General features: G+C 54.4%; 1 protein-coding gene across 2 annotated transcripts in view; it reads left to right on the top strand.

The window, feature by feature from the left end:
- The window catches only part of sbf1 (SET binding factor 1), a 140,021-nt gene that overhangs the window by 71,760 nt on the left and 48,277 nt on the right, over positions 1-19,984 (top strand). For both annotated transcript variants that reach the window (XM_068059303.1, XM_068059302.1), the window contains exons 12-20: positions 7,640-7,768; positions 8,621-8,719; positions 9,171-9,375; positions 9,542-9,654; positions 10,250-10,399; positions 14,114-14,182; positions 14,662-14,820; positions 15,980-16,239; positions 18,607-18,779. In XM_068059303.1, the coding sequence (XP_067915404.1) occupies positions 7,640-7,768; positions 8,621-8,719; positions 9,171-9,375; positions 9,542-9,654; positions 10,250-10,399; positions 14,114-14,182; positions 14,662-14,820; positions 15,980-16,239; positions 18,607-18,779 (1,357 nt within the window). The remainder of the gene's footprint in view (positions 1-7,639; positions 7,769-8,620; positions 8,720-9,170; positions 9,376-9,541; positions 9,655-10,249; positions 10,400-14,113; positions 14,183-14,661; positions 14,821-15,979; positions 16,240-18,606; positions 18,780-19,984) is intronic.

Genomic DNA, 19,984 nt, shown 5'->3' with positions numbered 1-19,984 from the left:
AGCCCCTCGAGCCTGTTCCACCATTCAACACGATCATGGTCGATCCCATCTCGGCCTCAACTCCACTTTCCTGCCCGCTCCCCACAACTCTTCAACCCATTACTAATTAAAAATCCGTCTATCTTCTCAAATTTACTGAATATCCTGGCATCCACCACACTCTGGGGCAGTGAACTCCACTGACTGACGACCCCTTGAGAGAAGCAATTTATCCTCATCTCAGCTCTAAATCTGCTACCCCTTAGCCTAAAACTATGACCCCTCGCTCCAGATTGCCCCACAAGAGGAAACATCCTCTCTACGTCTACTCTGTCTACTAATCTGTACTGGCAGGGGTAATTGCATAGTACAGGGAGTGTACTGGCAGGGAGAACTGCACAGTATGGAGAGTGTACTGGCAGGGGCATTTGCATAGTACAGGGAGTGTACTGGCAGGGACAGTTGCACAGTATGGAGAGTGTACTGGCAGGGAGAATTGCACAGTTCGGAGAGTGTACTGGGGGCAGGGGCAATTGCACAGTACGGAGAGTGTACTGGCAGGGACAATTGCACAGTACGGAGAGTGTCCTGGCAGGGGCAATTACACAGTACGGAGAGTGTACTGGCAGGGGCAATTGCATAGTAAAGGGAGTGTACCGGAAGGGGGAATTGCACAGTATGGAGAGTGTACCGGAAGGGGGAATTGCACAGTATGGAGAGTGTACCGGAAGGGGCAATTGCACAGTATGGAGAGTGTACTGGCATGGGCAATTGCACAGTACGGAGAGTGTGCTGGCAGGGTCAATTGCATAGTACAGGGAGTGTACTGGCAGGAGCAATTGCACAGTACGGAGAGTGTACTGGGGGCAGGGGCAATTGCACAGTACAGGGAGTGTGCTGGCAGGGAGAATTGCACAGTACGGAGAGTGTACTGGCAGGGGCAATTGCACAGTACGGAGACTGTACTGGCAGGGAGGATTGCACAGTATGGAGAGTGTACTGGCAGGGGCAGTTGCACAGTATGGAGAGTGTACTGGCAGGGGCAGTTGCACAGTATGGAGAGTGTACTGGCAGGGACAATTGCACAGTACGGAGAGTGTACTGGCATGGGCAATTGCACAGTACGGAGAGTGTGCTGGCAGGGGCAATTGCATAGTACAGGGAGTGTACTGGCAGGGAGAATTGCACAGTATGGAGAGTGTACTGGCATGGGCAATTCAACAGTACGGAGAGTGTGCTGGCAGGGGCAATTGCATAGTACAGGGAGTGTACTGGCAGGGGCAATTGCACAGTACGGAGAGTGCACTGGCATGGGCAATTGCACAGTATGTAGACTGTACTGGCAGGGAGGATTGCACAGTACGGAGAGTGTGCTGGCAGGGGCAATTGCATAGTACAGGGAGTGTACTGGCAGGGAGAATTGCACAGTATGGAGAGTGTACTGGCAGGGGCAATTGCACAGTATGGAGAGTGTACTGGCAGGGGCAATTGCACAGTATGGAGAGTGTACTGGCAGGGAGAATTGCACAGTATGGAGAGTGTCCTGGCAGGGGCAATTGCACAGTATGGAGAGTGTACTGGCAGGGACAATTGCACAGTATGGAGAGTGTACTGGCAGGGGCAATTACACAGTACGGAGAGGGTACTGGCAGGGGCAATTGCACAGTATGGAGAGTGTACTGGCAGGGAGAATTGCACAGTATGGAGAGTGTACTGGCAGGGGCAATTGCACAGTATGGAGAGTGTACTGGCAGGGAGAATTGTACAGTACGGAGAGTGTACTGGCAGGGAGAATTGTACAGTACGGAGAGTGTACTGGCAGGGAGAATTGTACAGTATGGAGAGTGTACTGGCAGGGACAATTGCACAGTATGGAGAGTGTACTGGCATGGGCAATTCAACAGTACGGAGAGTGTGCTGGCAGGGGCAATTGCATGGTACAGGGAGTGTACTGGTAGGGAGAATTGCACAGTACGGAGAGTGTACTGGCCGGGAGAATTGCACAGTATGGAGAGTGTACTGGCAGGGGCAATTGCACAGTACGGAGAGTGTACTGGCAGGTAGAATTGCATAGTACAGGGAGTGTACTGGCAGGGAGAATTGCACAGTATGGCGAGTGTACTGCCAGGGAGCATTGCACAGTATGGAGAGTGTACTGGCATGGGCAATTCAACAGTACGGAGAGTGTGCTGGCAGGGGCAATTGCACAGTATGGAGAGTGTACTGGCAGGGGCAATTGCACAGTATGGAGAGTGTACTGGCAGGGAGAATTGCACAGTATGGAGAGTGTACTGCCAGGGAGAATTGCACAGTATGGAGAGTGTACTGGCAGGTAGAATTGCATAGTACAGGGAGTGTACTGGCAGGGAGAATTGCACAGTATGGCGAGTGTACTGCCAGGGAGCATTGCACAGTATGGAGAGTGTACTGGCATGGGCAATTCAACAGTACGGAGAGTGTGCTGGCAGGGGCAATTGCACAGTATGGAGAGTGTACTGGCAGGGGCAATTGCACAGTATGGAGAGTGTACTGGCAGGGACAATTGCACAGTATGGAGAGTGTACTGGCAGGGAGAATTGCACAGTACAGAGAGTGTACTGGCAGGGGCAATTACACAGTACTGAGAGTTTCGTTTAGTTTAGAGATACAGCACTGAAACAGGCCCTTCGGCCCACCGAGTCTGTGCCGACCATCAACCACCCATTTATACTAATGCTACACTAATTCCATATTCCTACCACATCCCCACCTGTCCCTACATTTCCCTACCACGTACCTATACTAGGGACAATTGCTAATGGCCAATTAACCTATCAACCTGCAGTCTTTGGCATGTAGGAGGAAACCGGAGCACACGGAGGAAACCCACGCAAACACAGGGAGAACTTGCAAACTCCACACAGGCAGTACCCAGAATTGAACGCGGGTCACTGGAGCTGTGAGGCTGCGGTGCTAACCACTGCGCCACTGTGCAGTAGTTCTTTTGAACTACTCGAGCATCTTTCATGGAGGGTTCTGAGGTCAGTACCAAGTCCCCTGTGGTGCAGCTAGCACTGATCTAGAGTATCACCCTGGACAGGATCATTTTGAAGCTCAGCACCCAGTATTTTGCAAATCAGAATAAAAAGTGACAGTTTTAGTACACAAATTCAGAGTGACACTATATTTGTAATTTTTCTTGAATGCTTTACTGTGACAGATGCAACAATGAATTACGCTGGCCTTGCAAACATTATGCTTTTTATATTTAAATTTAATTATCTTAAGTTACAGTGAAGGTTACTAGACTGGTTTTATAATAATATTGATATTTTATTTACCTTTAATATTTTTCTAGCTGTTCTTTTCCCCCTCCATTCCAGTCTATTAAAACCAGTTCACGTTCTTTGTTCACTCTTCTGGGTTAACTAGCTCTGTAGAATGCTCAGTCATACATAAGAACTAGGAGCAGGAGTAGGCAATTCAGCCCCTCGAGCCTGTTCCACCATTCAACACGATCATGGTCGATCCCATCTCGGCCTCAACTCCACTTTCCTGCCCGCTCCCCACAACTCTTCAACCCATTACTAATTAAAAATCCGTCTATCTTCTCAAATTTACTGAATATCCTGGCATCCACCACACTCTGGGGCAGTGAACTCCACTGACTGACGACCCCTTGAGAGAAGCAATTTATCCTCATCTCAGCTCTAAATCTGCTACCCCTTAGCCTAAAACTATGACCCCTCGCTCCAGATTGCCCCACAAGAGGAAACATCCTCTCTACGTCTACTCTGTCTACTAATCTGTACTGGCAGGGGTAATTGCATAGTACAGGGAGTGTACTGGCAGGGAGAACTGCACAGTATGGAGAGTGTACTGGCAGGGGCATTTGCATAGTACAGGGAGTGTACTGGCAGGGACAGTTGCACAGTATGGAGAGTGTACTGGCAGGGAGAATTGCACAGTTCGGAGAGTGTACTGGGGGCAGGGGCAATTGCACAGTACGGAGAGTGTACTGGCAGGGACAATTGCACAGTACGGAGAGTGTCCTGGCAGGGGCAATTACACAGTACGGAGAGTGTACTGGCAGGGGCAATTGCATAGTAAAGGGAGTGTACCGGAAGGGGGAATTGCACAGTATGGAGAGTGTACCGGAAGGGGGAATTGCACAGTATGGAGAGTGTACCGGAAGGGGCAATTGCACAGTATGGAGAGTGTACTGGCATGGGCAATTGCACAGTACGGAGAGTGTGCTGGCAGGGTCAATTGCATAGTACAGGGAGTGTACTGGCAGGAGCAATTGCACAGTACGGAGAGTGTACTGGGGGCAGGGGCAATTGCACAGTACAGGGAGTGTGCTGGCAGGGAGAATTGCACAGTACGGAGAGTGTACTGGCAGGGGCAATTGCACAGTACGGAGACTGTACTGGCAGGGAGGATTGCACAGTATGGAGAGTGTACTGGCAGGGGCAGTTGCACAGTATGGAGAGTGTACTGGCAGGGGCAGTTGCACAGTATGGAGAGTGTACTGGCAGGGACAATTGCACAGTACGGAGAGTGTACTGGCATGGGCAATTGCACAGTACGGAGAGTGTGCTGGCAGGGGCAATTGCATAGTACAGGGAGTGTACTGGCAGGGAGAATTGCACAGTATGGAGAGTGTACTGGCATGGGCAATTCAACAGTACGGAGAGTGTGCTGGCAGGGGCAATTGCATAGTACAGGGAGTGTACTGGCAGGGGCAATTGCACAGTACGGAGAGTGCACTGGCATGGGCAATTGCACAGTATGTAGACTGTACTGGCAGGGAGGATTGCACAGTACGGAGAGTGTGCTGGCAGGGGCAATTGCATAGTACAGGGAGTGTACTGGCAGGGAGAATTGCACAGTATGGAGAGTGTACTGGCAGGGGCAATTGCACAGTATGGAGAGTGTACTGGCAGGGGCAATTGCACAGTATGGAGAGTGTACTGGCAGGGAGAATTGCACAGTATGGAGAGTGTCCTGGCAGGGGCAATTGCACAGTATGGAGAGTGTACTGGCAGGGACAATTGCACAGTATGGAGAGTGTACTGGCAGGGGCAATTACACAGTACGGAGAGGGTACTGGCAGGGGCAATTGCACAGTATGGAGAGTGTACTGGCAGGGAGAATTGCACAGTATGGAGAGTGTACTGGCAGGGGCAATTGCACAGTATGGAGAGTGTACTGGCAGGGAGAATTGTACAGTACGGAGAGTGTACTGGCAGGGAGAATTGTACAGTACGGAGAGTGTACTGGCAGGGAGAATTGTACAGTATGGAGAGCGTACTGGCAGGGACAATTGCACAGTATGGAGAGTGTACTGGCATGGGCAATTCAACAGTACGGAGAGTGTGCTGGCAGGGGCAATTGCATGGTACAGGGAGTGTACTGGTAGGGAGAATTGCACAGTACGGAGAGTGTACTGGCCGGGAGAATTGCACAGTATGGAGAGTGTACTGGCAGGGGCAATTGCACAGTACGGAGAGTGTACTGGCAGGTAGAATTGCATAGTACAGGGAGTGTACTGGCAGGGAGAATTGCACAGTATGGCGAGTGTACTGCCAGGGAGCATTGCACAGTATGGAGAGTGTACTGGCATGGGCAATTCAACAGTACGGAGAGTGTGCTGGCAGGGGCAATTGCACAGTATGGAGAGTGTACTGGCAGGGGCAATTGCACAGTATGGAGAGTGTACTGGCAGGGAGAATTGCACAGTATGGAGAGTGTACTGCCAGGGAGAATTGCACAGTATGGAGAGTGTACTGGCAGGGGCAATTGCACAGTATGGACAGTGTACTGGCAGGGGCAATTGCACAGTATGGAGAGTGTACTGGCAGGGAGAATTGCACAGTATGGAGAGTGTACTGGCAGGGGTAATTGCATAGTACAGGGAGTGTACTGGCAGGGACTGTTGCACAGTATGGAGAGTGTACTGGGAGGGGCAATTGCACAGTACGGAGAGTGTACTGGGAGGGGCAATTGCACAGTACGGAGAGTGTACTGGGAGGGGCAATTGCACAGTACGGAGAGTGTACTGGCAGGGAGAATTGCACAGTATGGAGAGTGTACTGGCAGGGAGAATTGCACAGTATGGAGAGTGTACTGGCAGGGAGAATTGCACAGTATGGAGAGTGTACTGGCAGGGAGAATTGCACAGTATGGAGAGTGTACTGGCAGGGAGAATTGCACAGTATGGAGAGTGTACTGGCAGGGAGAATTGCACAGTATGGAGAGTGTACTGGCAGGGAGAATTGCACAGTATGGAGAGTGTACTGGCAGGGAGAATTGCACAGTATGGAGAGTGTACTGGCAGGGAGAATTGCACAGTATGGAGAGTGTACTGGCAGGGAGAATTGCACAGTATGGAGAGTGTACTGGCAGGGAGAATTGCACAGTATGGAGAGTGTACTGGCAGGGAGAATTGCACAGTATGGAGAGTGTACTGGCAGGGAGAATTGCACAGTATGGAGAGTGTACTGGCAGGGAGAATTGCACAGTATGGAGAGTGTACTGGCAGGGAGAATTGCACAGTATGGAGAGTGTACTGGCAGGGAGAATTGCACAGTACGGAGCGTGTACTGGCAGGGGCAATTGCATAGTACACGAAGTGTACTGGCAGGGAGCATTGCACAGTATGGAGAGTGTACTGCCAGGGAGAATTGCACAGTATGGAGAGTGTACTGGCAGGGGCAATTGCACAGTACGGAGTGTGTACTGGGAGGGGCACTTGCACAGTATGGAGAGTGTACTGGCAGGGAGAATTGCACAGTATGGAGAGTGTACTGGCAGGGAGAATTGCACAGTATGGAGAGTGTGCTGGCAGAGGCAATTGCATAGTACAGGGAGCGTACTGGCAGGGAGAATTGCACAGTATGGAGAGTGTACTGGCAGGGGCACTTGCACAGTATGGAGAGCGTACTGGCAGGGAGAATTGCACAGTATGGAGAGTGTACTGGCAGGGGCACTTGCACAGTATGGAGAGTGTACTGGCAGGGGCAATTGCACAGTACGGAGAGTGTACTGGCAGGGGCAATTGCACAGTACGGAGAGTGTACTGGCAGGGAGAATTGCACAGTATGGAGAGTGTACTGGCAGGGGCAATTGCACAGTATGGAGAGTGTACTGGCAGGGACAGTTGCACAGTATGGAGAGTGTACTGGCAGGGGCAATCGCACAGTATGGAGAGTGTACTGGCATGGACTGTTGCACAGTACGGAGAGTGTTCTGGCATGGGCAATTGCACAGTACGGAGCGTGTACTGGCAGGGGCAATTGCATAGTACACGAAGTGTACTGGCAGGGACAGCTGCACAGTATGGAGAGTGTACTGGCAGGAGCAGTCGCACAAATATGGGGAGAGTCGCACAAATATGGGGAGTGTACTGGCAGGGGCGATTGCACAGTATGGAGAGTGTACTGTAAGGGACAGTTGCACAGTATAGGGAGTGTACTGGCAGGGACAATTGCACAGTACGGAGTGTGTACACGCAGAGGCAATCACATGGCAGTCCATGGGATTGAAGATTGTGGGTGATTATTTTGGAATTACTACAACTTTCACTACTTGAAGGTGAAAGTGACAAACATTTCGGGCTCTGGCTGGTTTTAAATGGGATTGTTTGTTACGGGTGGATTGTTGTTCTGTTCTGGCACAGGTGGCCTTTTTGGCCCAACGAGGGTTACTAGACGATGACTTTCTGACCAAAGTTCTCGAAGGAATGGCCTTTGCGCGATTTGTATCAGAAAGAGGCTCACCATATCGACCATGTGACCTGTTTGATGAGGTAACCCTTGAGTAATCTGTCAGTCTTAAATTAGAGAGTAACCATAGTGTTTGTCTAACGCAGGGTCTGTGATTCTCAGAGTAACCACAGGGACTGTAATGCAGGGTCACTGACTCTTACATTATTCATTACCCACACCTCCTCAGGTTACTGGAGGCCCTAATTTTAATTATTGTTCCCATTCCCTACACTGCCCCACTCCAAGCTGAGTGTAGATTGATAGATGGGCTGCACCCTAGTCTCAACCACTGCCTTCAGGAGCAGGTGGCTAAGGTATGGGAGGGTGACACTGCCTGACCGAGTACCACCCATACCAACTACAATCCCCACCCACACCCCCCAGAGTGAGAGATAATGACCCTGACTGAAGCTCCATCCCCCTATCGGAGGTTGATCCTACTTGGCCACCACCGCTCCCAACTCCATTGGAGGATGAGGTGACCTTGCCTGACTCCCAGCCAGCGTTTGAAAGCACAACACTGCCTGACTTCCCACTGCACACGAGAGGGCGACCTTGCCTGACTCCCTGCCGGTGTGTGAGAAGGTGACCTTGCCTGACTCCCTGTCGGTGTGTGAGAAGGTGACCTTGCCTGACTCCCTGCCGGTGTGTGGGAAGGTGATCTTGCCTGACTCCCTGCCGGTGTGTGAGAAGGTGACCTTGCCTGACTCCCTGCCGGTGTGTGAGAGGGCGACCTTGCCTGACTCCCTGTCGGTGTGTGAGAAGGTGACCTGGGTCAGAAGCAACCCTTTGAGTCAGTTGTAGGTTTTCATGATACAGTGCTGTGCTTGTATCTGATCGGTTCTGACTGTCGAAAGGTGATGACAGTAAATGCTTCTTATTTCTGTTTACAGTTGGTAGCAAATGAAATAGAGAGGATACGACAAGAGGATGGAAATGCACAGAAAGTTCTTAAACACGTGAAAGAAATATCAGAACATCTTCACCGGAACGTATGTCCCCAGTCAGAATTGATAGCTACGATAACAGCTCATCAGCATGGGATATCTTGCGACATACTCATGCGGAGAGGCTCTAGCGAGCATGTTGATGGGAATTTGACAACTTCATCGCTTAGCTGTGTGCTTTTTGCCTGCTCAGATGCAGATTTTGTAATTTGAAATTGGGATTTGCATTGTTTTCTTTGGGGTGTTGGGAAGGAAGTTTAGTTTATCCTTTTACATATCGGACTGTTGATCCATTGATGCATTAAGAGCTTAACAAGTTTCATTTGCACATTTTTAAATTTCTAAGCAGATGGGGAGCAGCAGAATACAGCAATTTTCTTTTTTGTTTTGGCTTTCATGTGTGAGATTCAGAGTAAGTGATTGCAGGAGTAATAAGTCTGAGTGCTGCTAGCTGAGGTATCCTCTGGTTATCATCTTGACTCTGCTCTTCTAATAGGAGAACCCTTACCCAGCAGTTGCAATGCACAAAATACAGAAACCAAAGGAGGGCTCCCATCTGCTGCTGCAGCAGAGCACCTTCCCTCACTTAGATGAGGGTACAGTGCAGTGGATCATCGACCAGGCCACTGCCAAACTGAAGAACGCTCCACCTGCAGTTAAAGCCGAGATGAAATGCATGGTGCCTATGGGACCTCCAAGCGGTGAGTGTACTGTGGGGTACTAGCCTGACTCGGTTCTTGGTGTGTGTATATGTATAGATGATTTGGCACAGGGAGCATGATATTGACATTTGATGAGGGATGGGGAGAGTGGTGGTACAAGCTCAATTGACTGAACATTTCCTTAAAGAATTTTTATTTTTTAAAGCTACTATGATCGATCGAAATGGTGTTGTCCTCGCCAACAGTGCTCGAAGGTTAGAGGTTGTCAGGAATTGCATAACCTACATATTTGAAAACAAAATGTTAGAAGCCAAAAAGGTAGATTTATTTTCTGTTATCTAATTCTGTTTCGCCTCCTTGAATCTTTAACCGTGTTGTGATATCTAATAATTCTTAGTTGCCACTGAAATTGGCACTGATGCATAGCATTACCACTCATTCGCATGTTTTGTCCATAAATGAGCGATCTCACGCAGAGAGACTGACTGCATAACAGCTGGTGAGACCATTGGAAAATGGCACACTAGGGCAGCACAAGGTTGCCTGTGGGATTTGTGGCTGAAGTACATTAGTGGGACAGTGTAGAGGGAATTTTGCTCTGTATCTGACCTGTCCGATACCTGCCCTGGGAGTGTTTGATGATACAATGTGGAGGGAGTTTTAGTCTATATCTGACCTGTCCTGTAGCTGACCTGGGAGAGTTTGATGAGACAGTGTAGAGGGAGCTCCACTCTGTTACAACCCATGCTGTTTTGAGGCTGAAAAATACCGAAGAATCTGAGGAAAGTTCATTCAGAAATATCTTGGAGAAGCAACTTTGCCTCTATAGCTGGGAACAGTTGCGTAATGTGCAAGTGTTAGCAATGAATGATGAATTTTTGTCAGGATATTTATAAATCTGTTGTCTCTACAGCTGCTTCCTGCCATGTTAAGAGCCCTGAAGGGACATGCTGCTCGACAGTGCCTGACCCAGGAGCTGAATTCACATGTTCTACAAAATCGAGCTGTCCTCGACCATCAGCAGTTCGACTATATTGTCCGGATGATGAACTGTGCACTGCAGGTATTATGGTGACCAATCATGTTCACAAACAACTGCAGGCAGCTCAGAGCCACTCCACCCGCGCTTCCTTCCCCCCCCCCCCCCCCCCCCCCGCGCTTCCTTCCCCCCCCCCCCGCGCTTCCTCTCCCCCCCCCCGCGCTTCCTCCCCCCCCCGCGCTTCCTCCCCCCCCCCCCCGCGCTTCCTCCCCCCCCCCGCGCTTCCTCCCCCCCCCGCGCTTCCTTCCCCCCCCCGCGCTTCCTTCCCCCCCCCGCGCTTCCTTCCCCCCCCCGCGCTTCCTTCCCCCCCCCGCGCTTCCTTCCCCCCCCCGCGCTTCCTTCCTCCCCCCCGCGCTTCCTTCCTCCCCCCCGCGCTTCCTTCCTCGCCCCCGCGCTTCCTTCCTCCCCCCCGCGCTTCCTCCCCCCCCCCCCCGCGCTTCCTCCCCCCCCCCGCGCTTCCTTCCCCCCCCCCCCCGCGCTTCCTTCCCCCCCCCCCCGCGCTTCCTTCCCCCCCCCCCGCGCTTCCTTCCCCCCCCCCCGCGCTTCCTCCCCCCCCCCCGCCGCGCTTCCTCCCCCCCCCCCCCCCCGGCGCTTCCTTCCCCCCCCCCCCGCGCTTCCTTCCCCCCCCCCCCCCGCGCTTTCTTCCCCCCCCCCCCCCGCGCTTCCTTTCCCCCCCCCCGCGCTTCCTTTCCCCCCCCCCGCGCTTCCTTTCCCCCCCCCCGCGCTTCCTTTTCCCCCCCCCGCGCTTCCTTTTCCCCCCCCGCGCTTCCTTTTCCCTCCCCCCGCGCTTCCTTTCCCCCCCCCCGCGCTTCCTTTTCCCCCCCCCCGCGCTTCCTTTCCCCCCCCCCCCGCGCTTCCTTTCCCCCCCCCCCGCGCTTCCTTTCCCCCCCCAGCGCTTCCTTTCCCCCCCCCCGCGCTTCCTTTCCCCCCCCCCGCGCTTCCTTTCCCCCCCCCGCGCTTCCTTTCCCCCCCCGCGCTTCCTTTCCCCCCCCGCGCTTCCTTTCCCCCCCCCGCGCTTCCTTTCCCCCCCCCGCGCTTCCTTTCCCCCCCCCCGCGCTTCCTTTCCCCCCCCCCCGCGCTTCCTTTCCCCCCCCCCCGCGCTTCCTTTCCCCCCCCCCGCGCTTCCTTTCCCCCCCCCGCGCTTCCTTTCCCCCCCCCCGCGCTTCCTTTCCCCCCCCCCCGCGCTTCCTTTCCCCCCCCCCCCGCGCTTCCTTTCCCCCCCCCCCCGCGCTTCCTTTCCCCCCCCCCCGCGCTTCCTTTCCCCCCCCCCCGCGCTTCCTTTCCCCCCCCCCCGCGCTTCCTTTCCCCCCCCCCCGCGCTTCCTTTCCCCCCCCCCCGCGCTTCCTTTCCCCCCCCCCCGCGCTTCCTTTCCCCCCCCCCCGCGCTTCCTTTCCCCCCCCGCGCTTCCTTTCCCCCCCCCGCGCTTCCTTCCCCCCCCCCCGCGCTTCCTTCCCCCCCCCGCGCTTCCTTTCCCCCCCCGCGCTTCCTTTCCCCCCGCGCTTCCTTTCCCCCCGCGCTTCCTTTCCCCCCGCGCTTCCTTTCCCCCCGCGCTTCCTTTCCCCCCGCGCTTCCTTTCCCCCCGCGCTTCCTTTCCCCCCGCGCTTCCTTTCCCCACCCGCGCTTCCTTTTCCCCCCCCGCGCTTCCTTTTCCCCCCCCGCGCTTCCTTTTCCCCCCCCGCGCTTCCTTTCCCCCCCCCCGCGCTTCCTTTCCCCCCCCCGCGCTTCCTTTCCCCCCCCCGCGCTTCCTTTCCCCCCCCCGCGCTTCCTTTCCCCCCCCCCGCGCTTCCTTTCCCCCCCCCGCGCTTCCTTTCCCCCCCCGCGCTTCCTTTCCCCCCCCGCGCTTCCTTTCCCCCCCCGCGCTTCCTTTCCCCCCCCGCGCTTCCTTTCCCCCCCCGCGCTTCCTTTCCCCCCCCGCGCTTCCTTTCCCCCCCCGCGCTTCCTTTCCCCCCCCGCGCTTCCTTTCCCCCCCCGCGCTTCCTTTCCCCCCCCGCGCTTCCTTTCCCCCCCCGCGCTTCCTTTCCCCCCCCCCGCGCTTCCTTTCCCCCCCCCCGCGCTTCCTTTCCCCCCCCCCGCGCTTCCTTTCCCCCCCCCCCGCGCTTCCTTTCCCCCCCCCCCCGCGCTTCCTTTCCCCCCCCCCCCGCGCTTCCTTCCCCCCCCCCCGCGCTTCCTTCCCCCCCCCCCGCGCTTCCTTCCCCCCCCCCGCGCTTCCTTTCCCCCCCCCCGCGCTTCCTTTCCCCCCCCCCGCGCTTCCTTTCCCCCCCCCCGCGCTTCCTTTCCCCCCCCCCGCGCTTCCTTTCCCCCCCCGCGCTTCCTCTCCCCCCCCCCCCCCCGCGCTTCCTTTCCCCCCCCCCGCGCTTCCTTTCCCCCCCCCCGCGCTTCCTTTCCCCCCCCCCCGCGCTTCCTTTCCCCCCCCCCGCGCTTCCTTTCCCCCCCCCCGCGCTTCCTTTCCCCCCCCGCGCTTCCTTTCCCCCCCCGCGCTTCCTTTCCCCCCCCGCGCTTCCTTTTCCCCCCCCCGCGCTTCCTTCCCCCCCCCCGCGCTTCCTTCCCCCCCCCCGCGCTTCCTTTCCCCCCCCCCGCGCTTCCTTTCCCCCCCCGCGCTTCCTTTCCCCCCCCGCGCTTCCTTTCCCCCCCCGCGCTTCCTTTCCCCCCCCCGCGCTTCCTTTCCCCCCCCCGCGCTTCCTTTCCCCCCCCCGCGCTTCCTTTCCCCCCCCCGCGCTTCCTTTCCCCCCCCGCGCTTCCTTTCCCCCCCCGCGCTTCCTTTCCCCCCCCGCGCTTCCTTTCCCACCCCCGCGCTTCCTTTCGCCCCCCCGCCCCGCGCTTCCTTTCGCCCCCCCGCCCCGCGCTTCCTTTCGCCCCCCCGCCCCGCGCTTCCTTTCGCCCCCCCGCCCCGCGCTTCCTTTCGCCCCCCCGCCCCGCGCTTCCTTTCGCCCCCCCGCCCCGCGCTTCCTTTCGCCCCCCCGCCCCGCGCTTCCTTTCGCCCCCCCCGCCCCGCGCTTCCTTTCGCCCCCCCGCCCCGCGCTTCCTTTCGCCCCCCCGCCCCGCGCTTCCTTTCGCCCCCCCGCCCCGCGCTTCCTTTCGCCCCCCCGCCCCGCGCTTCCTTTCGCCCCCCCGCCCCGCGCTTCCTTTCGCCCCCCCGCCCCGCGCTTCCTTTCGCCCCCCCCGCCCCGCGCTTCCTTTCGCCCCCCCGCCCCGCGCTTCCTTTCGCCCCCCCGCCCCGCGCTTCCTTTCGCCCCCCCGCCCCGCGCTTCCTTTCGCCCCCCCGCCCCGCGCTTCCTTTCGCCCCCCCGCCCCGCGCTTCCTTTCGCCCCCCCGCCCCGCGCTTCCTTTCGCCCCCCCGCCCCGCGCTTCCTTTCGCCCCCCCCCGCCCCGCGCTTCCTTTCGCCCCCCCGCCCCGCGCTTCCTTTCGACCCCCCGCCCCGCGCTTCCTTTCCCCCCCCCGCCCCGCGCTTCCTTTCCCCCCCCCGCTACCATCCCCTCACCCCAACTCCCACTTTGCACCCATCTCCCTTTTCCCCCACCCCTTGCTTCCTCCCTCACTTTCCCTTCCCTTTCCCTCTTGCCACCCCGCTCCTCTCCCCTGCGCACCCGCCTTCTCCCCCCGCTCCCCCCACCCCCACGCTTCTTTTCCCCTCCTCCTTCCCCAGACACACTGGGGGAGTGAGGGGGTCTCAGACATGCTGTGGGGTCACTATTCCAAATGTACAGTTACCTGAATTCAGTTTTTTTTAATTGCTACAGGATTGCACGCCATTGGATGAACATTCAGTCGCTGCGGCATTACTCCCGTTGATTACAGCCTTCTGCAGAGTAAGTGTACCTTCAAAAGCTTACACAAAGTCGCAGAGTGGCCTATGTACAAACACAGGACAGCTCAGGAAGACTGGCGCACACGCAGGCAAACACATAGGACAGTTCAGGAAATCACGTAGATGTACCCTGCTCCACACCGCCCTGCCCCAGTGAGAAAGACCAGCACACATGCCACTCGGGGCAGCACAGGGAGACCGGCACACACACACACACACAGGACAGATCAGGGCACAAACATGGGATCGTGCAAGAAGACCAATTACGATCTGCTGACAGTGATCCATTTACAGTTCCATGAAACTTTTCTGTTAGAAAACACAATTTGGTCTGGCTTAGCTGTTTTATTCCATTAAAGGTGCTGTGGAAATTCAAGTTGTTTGTTGATGTTGACTGTGGATTTGACCATTGTTGTGTAGTTCTGAACACTGGTCCAGGAACTGCGCACAATCTTTAAGCCAATATCTCACTTTTTGCAGAAGCTGGGCTCTGGCGTCACGCAGTTTGCTTACAGCTGTGTACAGGAACACCTGGTATGGACCAACCTCCAGTTCTGGGAGGCTATGTTTTACAGCGATGTACAGAACCATATCCGAGCATTGTACTTAGAAGTCGATGGTGACCATTCCTTGGAAACCGTAAGTAATGGCCTGGTCAGTGAGTCTGGCCAGAGAATAGCTGTTCAATCCTCGATCAGCACTCTCTGACTTTTTTACTAGATGCAGGGTGGATGTTCCTGATGACTGGGGAGTCCAGAACCAGGGGTCACAGTCTCAGGATATGGGGTATGCCATTTAGAACCAAGATGAGGAGAAATTTCTTCACTCAAGGGTGGTGAACCTGTGGAATTCTCTCTACCACAGAAGGCAGTCGAGGCCAAGTCATTAAATATATTCAAGAAGGAGATAGATATATTTCTTGATGCCAAAGGGATCAAGGGATATGGGGAGAAAGCGGGAACAGGGTACTACTGAATTAAACAATCGACCATGATCTTTTTTGAACGGTGGAGCAGGCCCAAAGGGCCGAATGGCCTACTGCTGCTCCTATTTTCTATGTTTCAATGTTTACTGACAGCACCAGCCCGAATATTCTAAATGGAGCCTATCCAGGGTTTTGATGGAGTTTGCATTATCACTTGATTCTGTGTTCCTGTTCATAAAACTTGTCTTTATTCAGTTTTTATTAATGCTTCCTTACCCAAATAACTGGCTTCAAGTTATTCATGTCTAGCTCACTGACAGAAAGCAGACACTAATAGACACAGTGAAAGCCCAGCCTGTGCTAGTGGTCGCTCACCGAGAGTGAAAGCCCAGCCTGTGCTAGTGGTCGCTCACTGAGAGTGAAACCCCAGCCTGTGCTAATGGTCGCTCACCAAGAGTGAAACCCTAGCCAGTGCTGGCAGTCACTCACGGTGAAACCCCAGCCTGTGCTGGCGGTCGCTCATGGTGAAACCCCAGCCTGTGCTGGCGGTCGCTCATGGTGAAACCCCAGCCTGTGCTGGCGGTCGCTCATGGTGAAACCCCAGCCTGTGCTGGCGGTCGCTCATGGTGAAACCCCAGCCTGTGCTGGCGGTCACTCACGATGAAACCCAGTCTTTGCAAGTGATCCCTTGCAGACAGTGAAACCCTAACCTGTAGTCGTGGTTGCTCACAGACAATGAAACCCCAGACATATGGGAAGGGGATGTTACTGGCAGGGAAAGAGCTGTATTGTTGCTTAAATGTGTAATGTGTTACTGGTTGAAAGGTTGCACAGACTAGTGCTGTGATCATTCTGCCCTTTGTGTTTTTGAAGGGTTGTGGCAGCGCTGAGAAGCAGCAGAGATCAGCGCTAGAAGTGGCAGCCGAACAATTACGCATGTGGCCAACCCGCAGCAAAGAGAAGCAGCAAGAACTGATTGATAAAGAGGAGAGCATAGTTTACAGTCAGGCCATTCACTATGGCAATCGCCTCACCTACCTGCTCTTGCCACTCGATACCAGCAAGAATCGTCTGCTTCGCACTACAGCCGTTGGAGACATGGAGAGTGTGAGCAACAGCTTTGTAACAAACAGGTCAGGACCAACGTCACTCACTTCATCATTGTTTCTTGGCATTCACGCTGACAGTAAAACTACAGCCTGTGCTAACAGTCACTCACAGATGGTGGAACGCCAGCCTGTGCTAGCAGTCACTTAGAAAGTGACTGAAAAGGAACTCCAGACTGTGCTAGTGGTCACTCACGCACAGTGAAGTCCCAGCCTGTGCTCGTGGTCACTCACAAGCAGTGAAGCCCCAGCCTGTGCCAACGGTCACGCACAGACAGTGAAACTCCAGCTTGTGCCAGCTGTTGCTCACAGACGGTGAAACTCCATCCTTTGCTAGTGGTCTCTTAAAGTGAAATCCCAGTCTGTGCTAGTGGTCTCTTACAGTGAAATCCCAGCCGTGCTACTGGTCACTTACAGTGAAATCCCAGCCGTGCTACTGGTCACTTACAGTGAAGCCCCAGCCTGTGCTATTGGTCACATACAGTGAAGCCCCAGTCTGTGCTAGTGGTCTCTTACAGTGAAATCCCAGCCGTGCTACTGGTCACTTACAGTGAAGCCCCAGCCTGTGCTATTGGTCACATACAGTGAAGCCCCAACCTGTGCTATTGGTCACTTACAGTGAAGCCCCAGCCTGTGCCAGTGGTCACTTACAGTGAAGCCCCAGCCTGTGCCAGTGGTCACTTACACTGAAACCCCAGTCTGTGCTAGTGGTAAATTACAGTGAAGCCCCAGCCTGTGCTAATGTTCACTTACAGTGAAGCCCCAGCCTGTGCCAGTGGTCACTTACAGTGAAGCCCCAGCCTGTGCCAGTGGTCACTTACAGTGAAGCCCCAGCCTGTGCCAGTGGTCACTTACACTGAAACCCCAGTCTGTGCTAGTGTTCACTTACAGTGAAGCCCCAGCCTGTGCTAGTGTTCACTTACAGTGAAGCCCCAGCCTGTGCTAGTGTTCACTTACAGTGAAGCCCCAGCCTGTGCTAGTGTTCACTTACAGTGAAGCCCCAGCCTGTGCTAGTGTTCACTTACAGTGAAGCCCCAGCCTGTGCTAGTGTTCACTTACAGTGAAGCCCCAGCCTGTGCTAGTGTTCACTTACAGTGAAGCCCCAGCCTGTGCCAGTGTTCACTTACAGTGAAGCCCCAGCCTGTGCCAGTGTTCACTTACAGTGAAGCCCCAGCCTGTGCCAGTGGTCACTTACAGTGAAGCCCCAGCCTGTGCCAGTGGTCACTTACAGTGAAGCCCCAGCCTGTGCCAGTGGTCACTTACAGTGAAGCCCCAGCCTGTGCCAGTGGTCACTTACAGTGAAGCCCCAGCCTGTGCCAGTGGTCACTTACAGTGAAGCCCCAGCCTGTGCCAGTGGTCACTTACAGTGAAGCCCCAGCCTGTGCCAGTGGTCACTTACAGTGAAGCCCCAGCCTGTGCCAGTGGTCACTTACAGTGAAGCCCCAGCCTGTGCCAGTGGTCACTTACAGTGAAGCCCCAGCCTGTGCCAGTGGTCACTTACAGTGAAACCCCAGCCTGTGCCAGTGGTCACTTACAGTGAAACCCCAGCCTGTGCTAGTGGTCAGCCGCACACACAATGAAACCCCAGATTGTGCTAGCGCTCACTCACAGACATAGTGAAACCCCAGCCTCTGCTAACGGTCTCTTACATTAAAACCCCAGTCTGTGCTAGCGGTCAGTCACAGATACAATGAAACCCTAGCCTGTGCCAGCAGTCGCTCACTTACAGTGAAACTCCAGCTTGTGCTAGTGGTCACTTACAGTGAAACTCCAGCCTGTGCTAGCGGTCTCTTACATTAAAACCCCAGTCTGTGCCAATGGTCACTCACAGATACAATGAAACCCCAGGCTGTGCTAGCAGTCAAACAGACACAGTGAAACTCCAGACTCTGCTCCTGGTCACTCACAGGTAAAACCTAGCTTCTGGTTGCAGTCACTTACAGAAGCAGTGAAACTCAAATCTGTGGTAATGGTCACTTAAAGAGGGAGTGAAACCCTGGCCTGTGCTTGCGATCACTTACAGACAGCAAAACTGCAGCCTTTGTTCATCGTCACTTACGGACGCAGTGCTACGGGTCACTCACAGTTAAAACATTGTGTGTTCACAAACATTCAGTGAAACCCCAGCCCACATTAGCAGTTTCTTTTGGACTGACATATCCCAGCCTATGATGGAAGAGTGGGAAAAAATGTCTCAGGATTCTATTGACGCACTTTGTGCAGTTCAAGGGAGAATTACATGACATATGTACTACAGTTTTCCAAGTCATCTGTGATCAGTGTGGGTTACATTAGCTTGTGTGGGGTGATCCTGTTCTCTAACCTTAATTGCTGGTTTGAGAAGCTGTAGCGGAATTCCATACCCTGCCCTGATGGACCCCCTTTGTCCCACAGTATTGCAGGCAGTGTGGCTGAGAGCTACGATACTGAAAGTGGGTTCGAGGATGCAGAGACTTCTGATGTGGCAAACTCAGTGGTTCGATTCATCAACAGATTTGTGGATAAAGTGTGCACAGAGAGCGGTGTCAGTAATGAGCACTTGAAAGCACTTCATGCTAATTTGCCAGGTAAGCTGAGATCTCCTGTCTCCACCGCTGTCTCCCTGTGAACAGGGCTCAGGACCATGGAAGCTGTATAACTGCCTAAATACAATCACTAATGTTCCCAATTTATCCAGCAATAATCTTTCCCCATCCGACAATAAGGTGCCCGTCAGGCGCTGAACTGTTTGGACAGTGTAGTGGGACCTTTAATAAAAACAGAAAGTGCTGGAAATACTCAGCAGGTCTGGCAGCATCTGTGGAGAGAGAAGCAGAGTTAACATTTCAGGTCTGTGACCTTTCATCAGAACTGGCAAAGGTTAGAAATGTAATAGGTTTTAAGCAAATAAAGCAGAGGTGGGGGAGAAGAAAACAAAAGGGAAGGTGTGTGATAGGACAGAGGGCCGGAGAGATTAACTGACCAGGATGTCATGGGGCAAAGGCAAAGAGAGTGTGCTAATGGTATGGTGAAAGACAGAGCATTAAAGCAGAGGGAGGGTTAATGACAGAATAATGAGCAGCCCTAGCCAAAAGCACAAACTTGCTGCACTCCGTTCTCTCAGGAATAACCCTGACATTGTGATCAAACCTGCTGACAAGGGTGGTGCTATTGTTGTCTGGCGTACCGACCCTACCTTGCAGAGGTTGCGCGCCAACTCTGACGCTTCTTCCTACCTCCCCTGGACCATGACCCCACCACGAAACATCAAGCCCCTGTCTCCAGGACTGTCACTGACTTCATCTCTGGAGATCTTCCCTCGACAGCGACCCACCTCATAGTCCCGAAAAGGAAAGGTCACAGACCTAAAACGTTAACTCTGTTTCTCTCTCAGCAGATGCTGCCTGACCTATTTCCAGCACTTCCTGATTTTATGTGATGCCAGTATCTGCAGTATTTTGCTTTTATTTTACTGTACTGTGCCTGCCTGGGAGTGTTTGATGGGAAGTGTAGATGGGCAACCACCTATCAAACCTATTCTTGAATGTTGACACGGTCTCTGATTTGTCGCTAACCCTGGTTGTACATTTCACAGCCTCAAAACTCTTTGTATTAAAAAAAAGGTTTGTCTTGTTCTCTGAACTAACTCTGGTATCCATGTCCCCTTTTTGCAGATCCCACAACTAGTGGAATCGGTCTCCCTATCCACTGAATCCCACCCCTCAATTGTATGATGGATGATCATTCTTTATTTCAGGCTTTATGTTTCAATACATTTTTATGTTCCTTCTGC

Source organism: Heterodontus francisci, chromosome 27 (assembly GCF_036365525.1).
Source record: "Heterodontus francisci isolate sHetFra1 chromosome 27, sHetFra1.hap1, whole genome shotgun sequence".
Classification (NCBI taxonomy): Eukaryota; Metazoa; Chordata; class Chondrichthyes; order Heterodontiformes; family Heterodontidae; genus Heterodontus; species Heterodontus francisci.
Note: the sequence above shows the minus strand (reverse complement) of the source record. Positions and strands in the feature narration are given on the sequence as shown.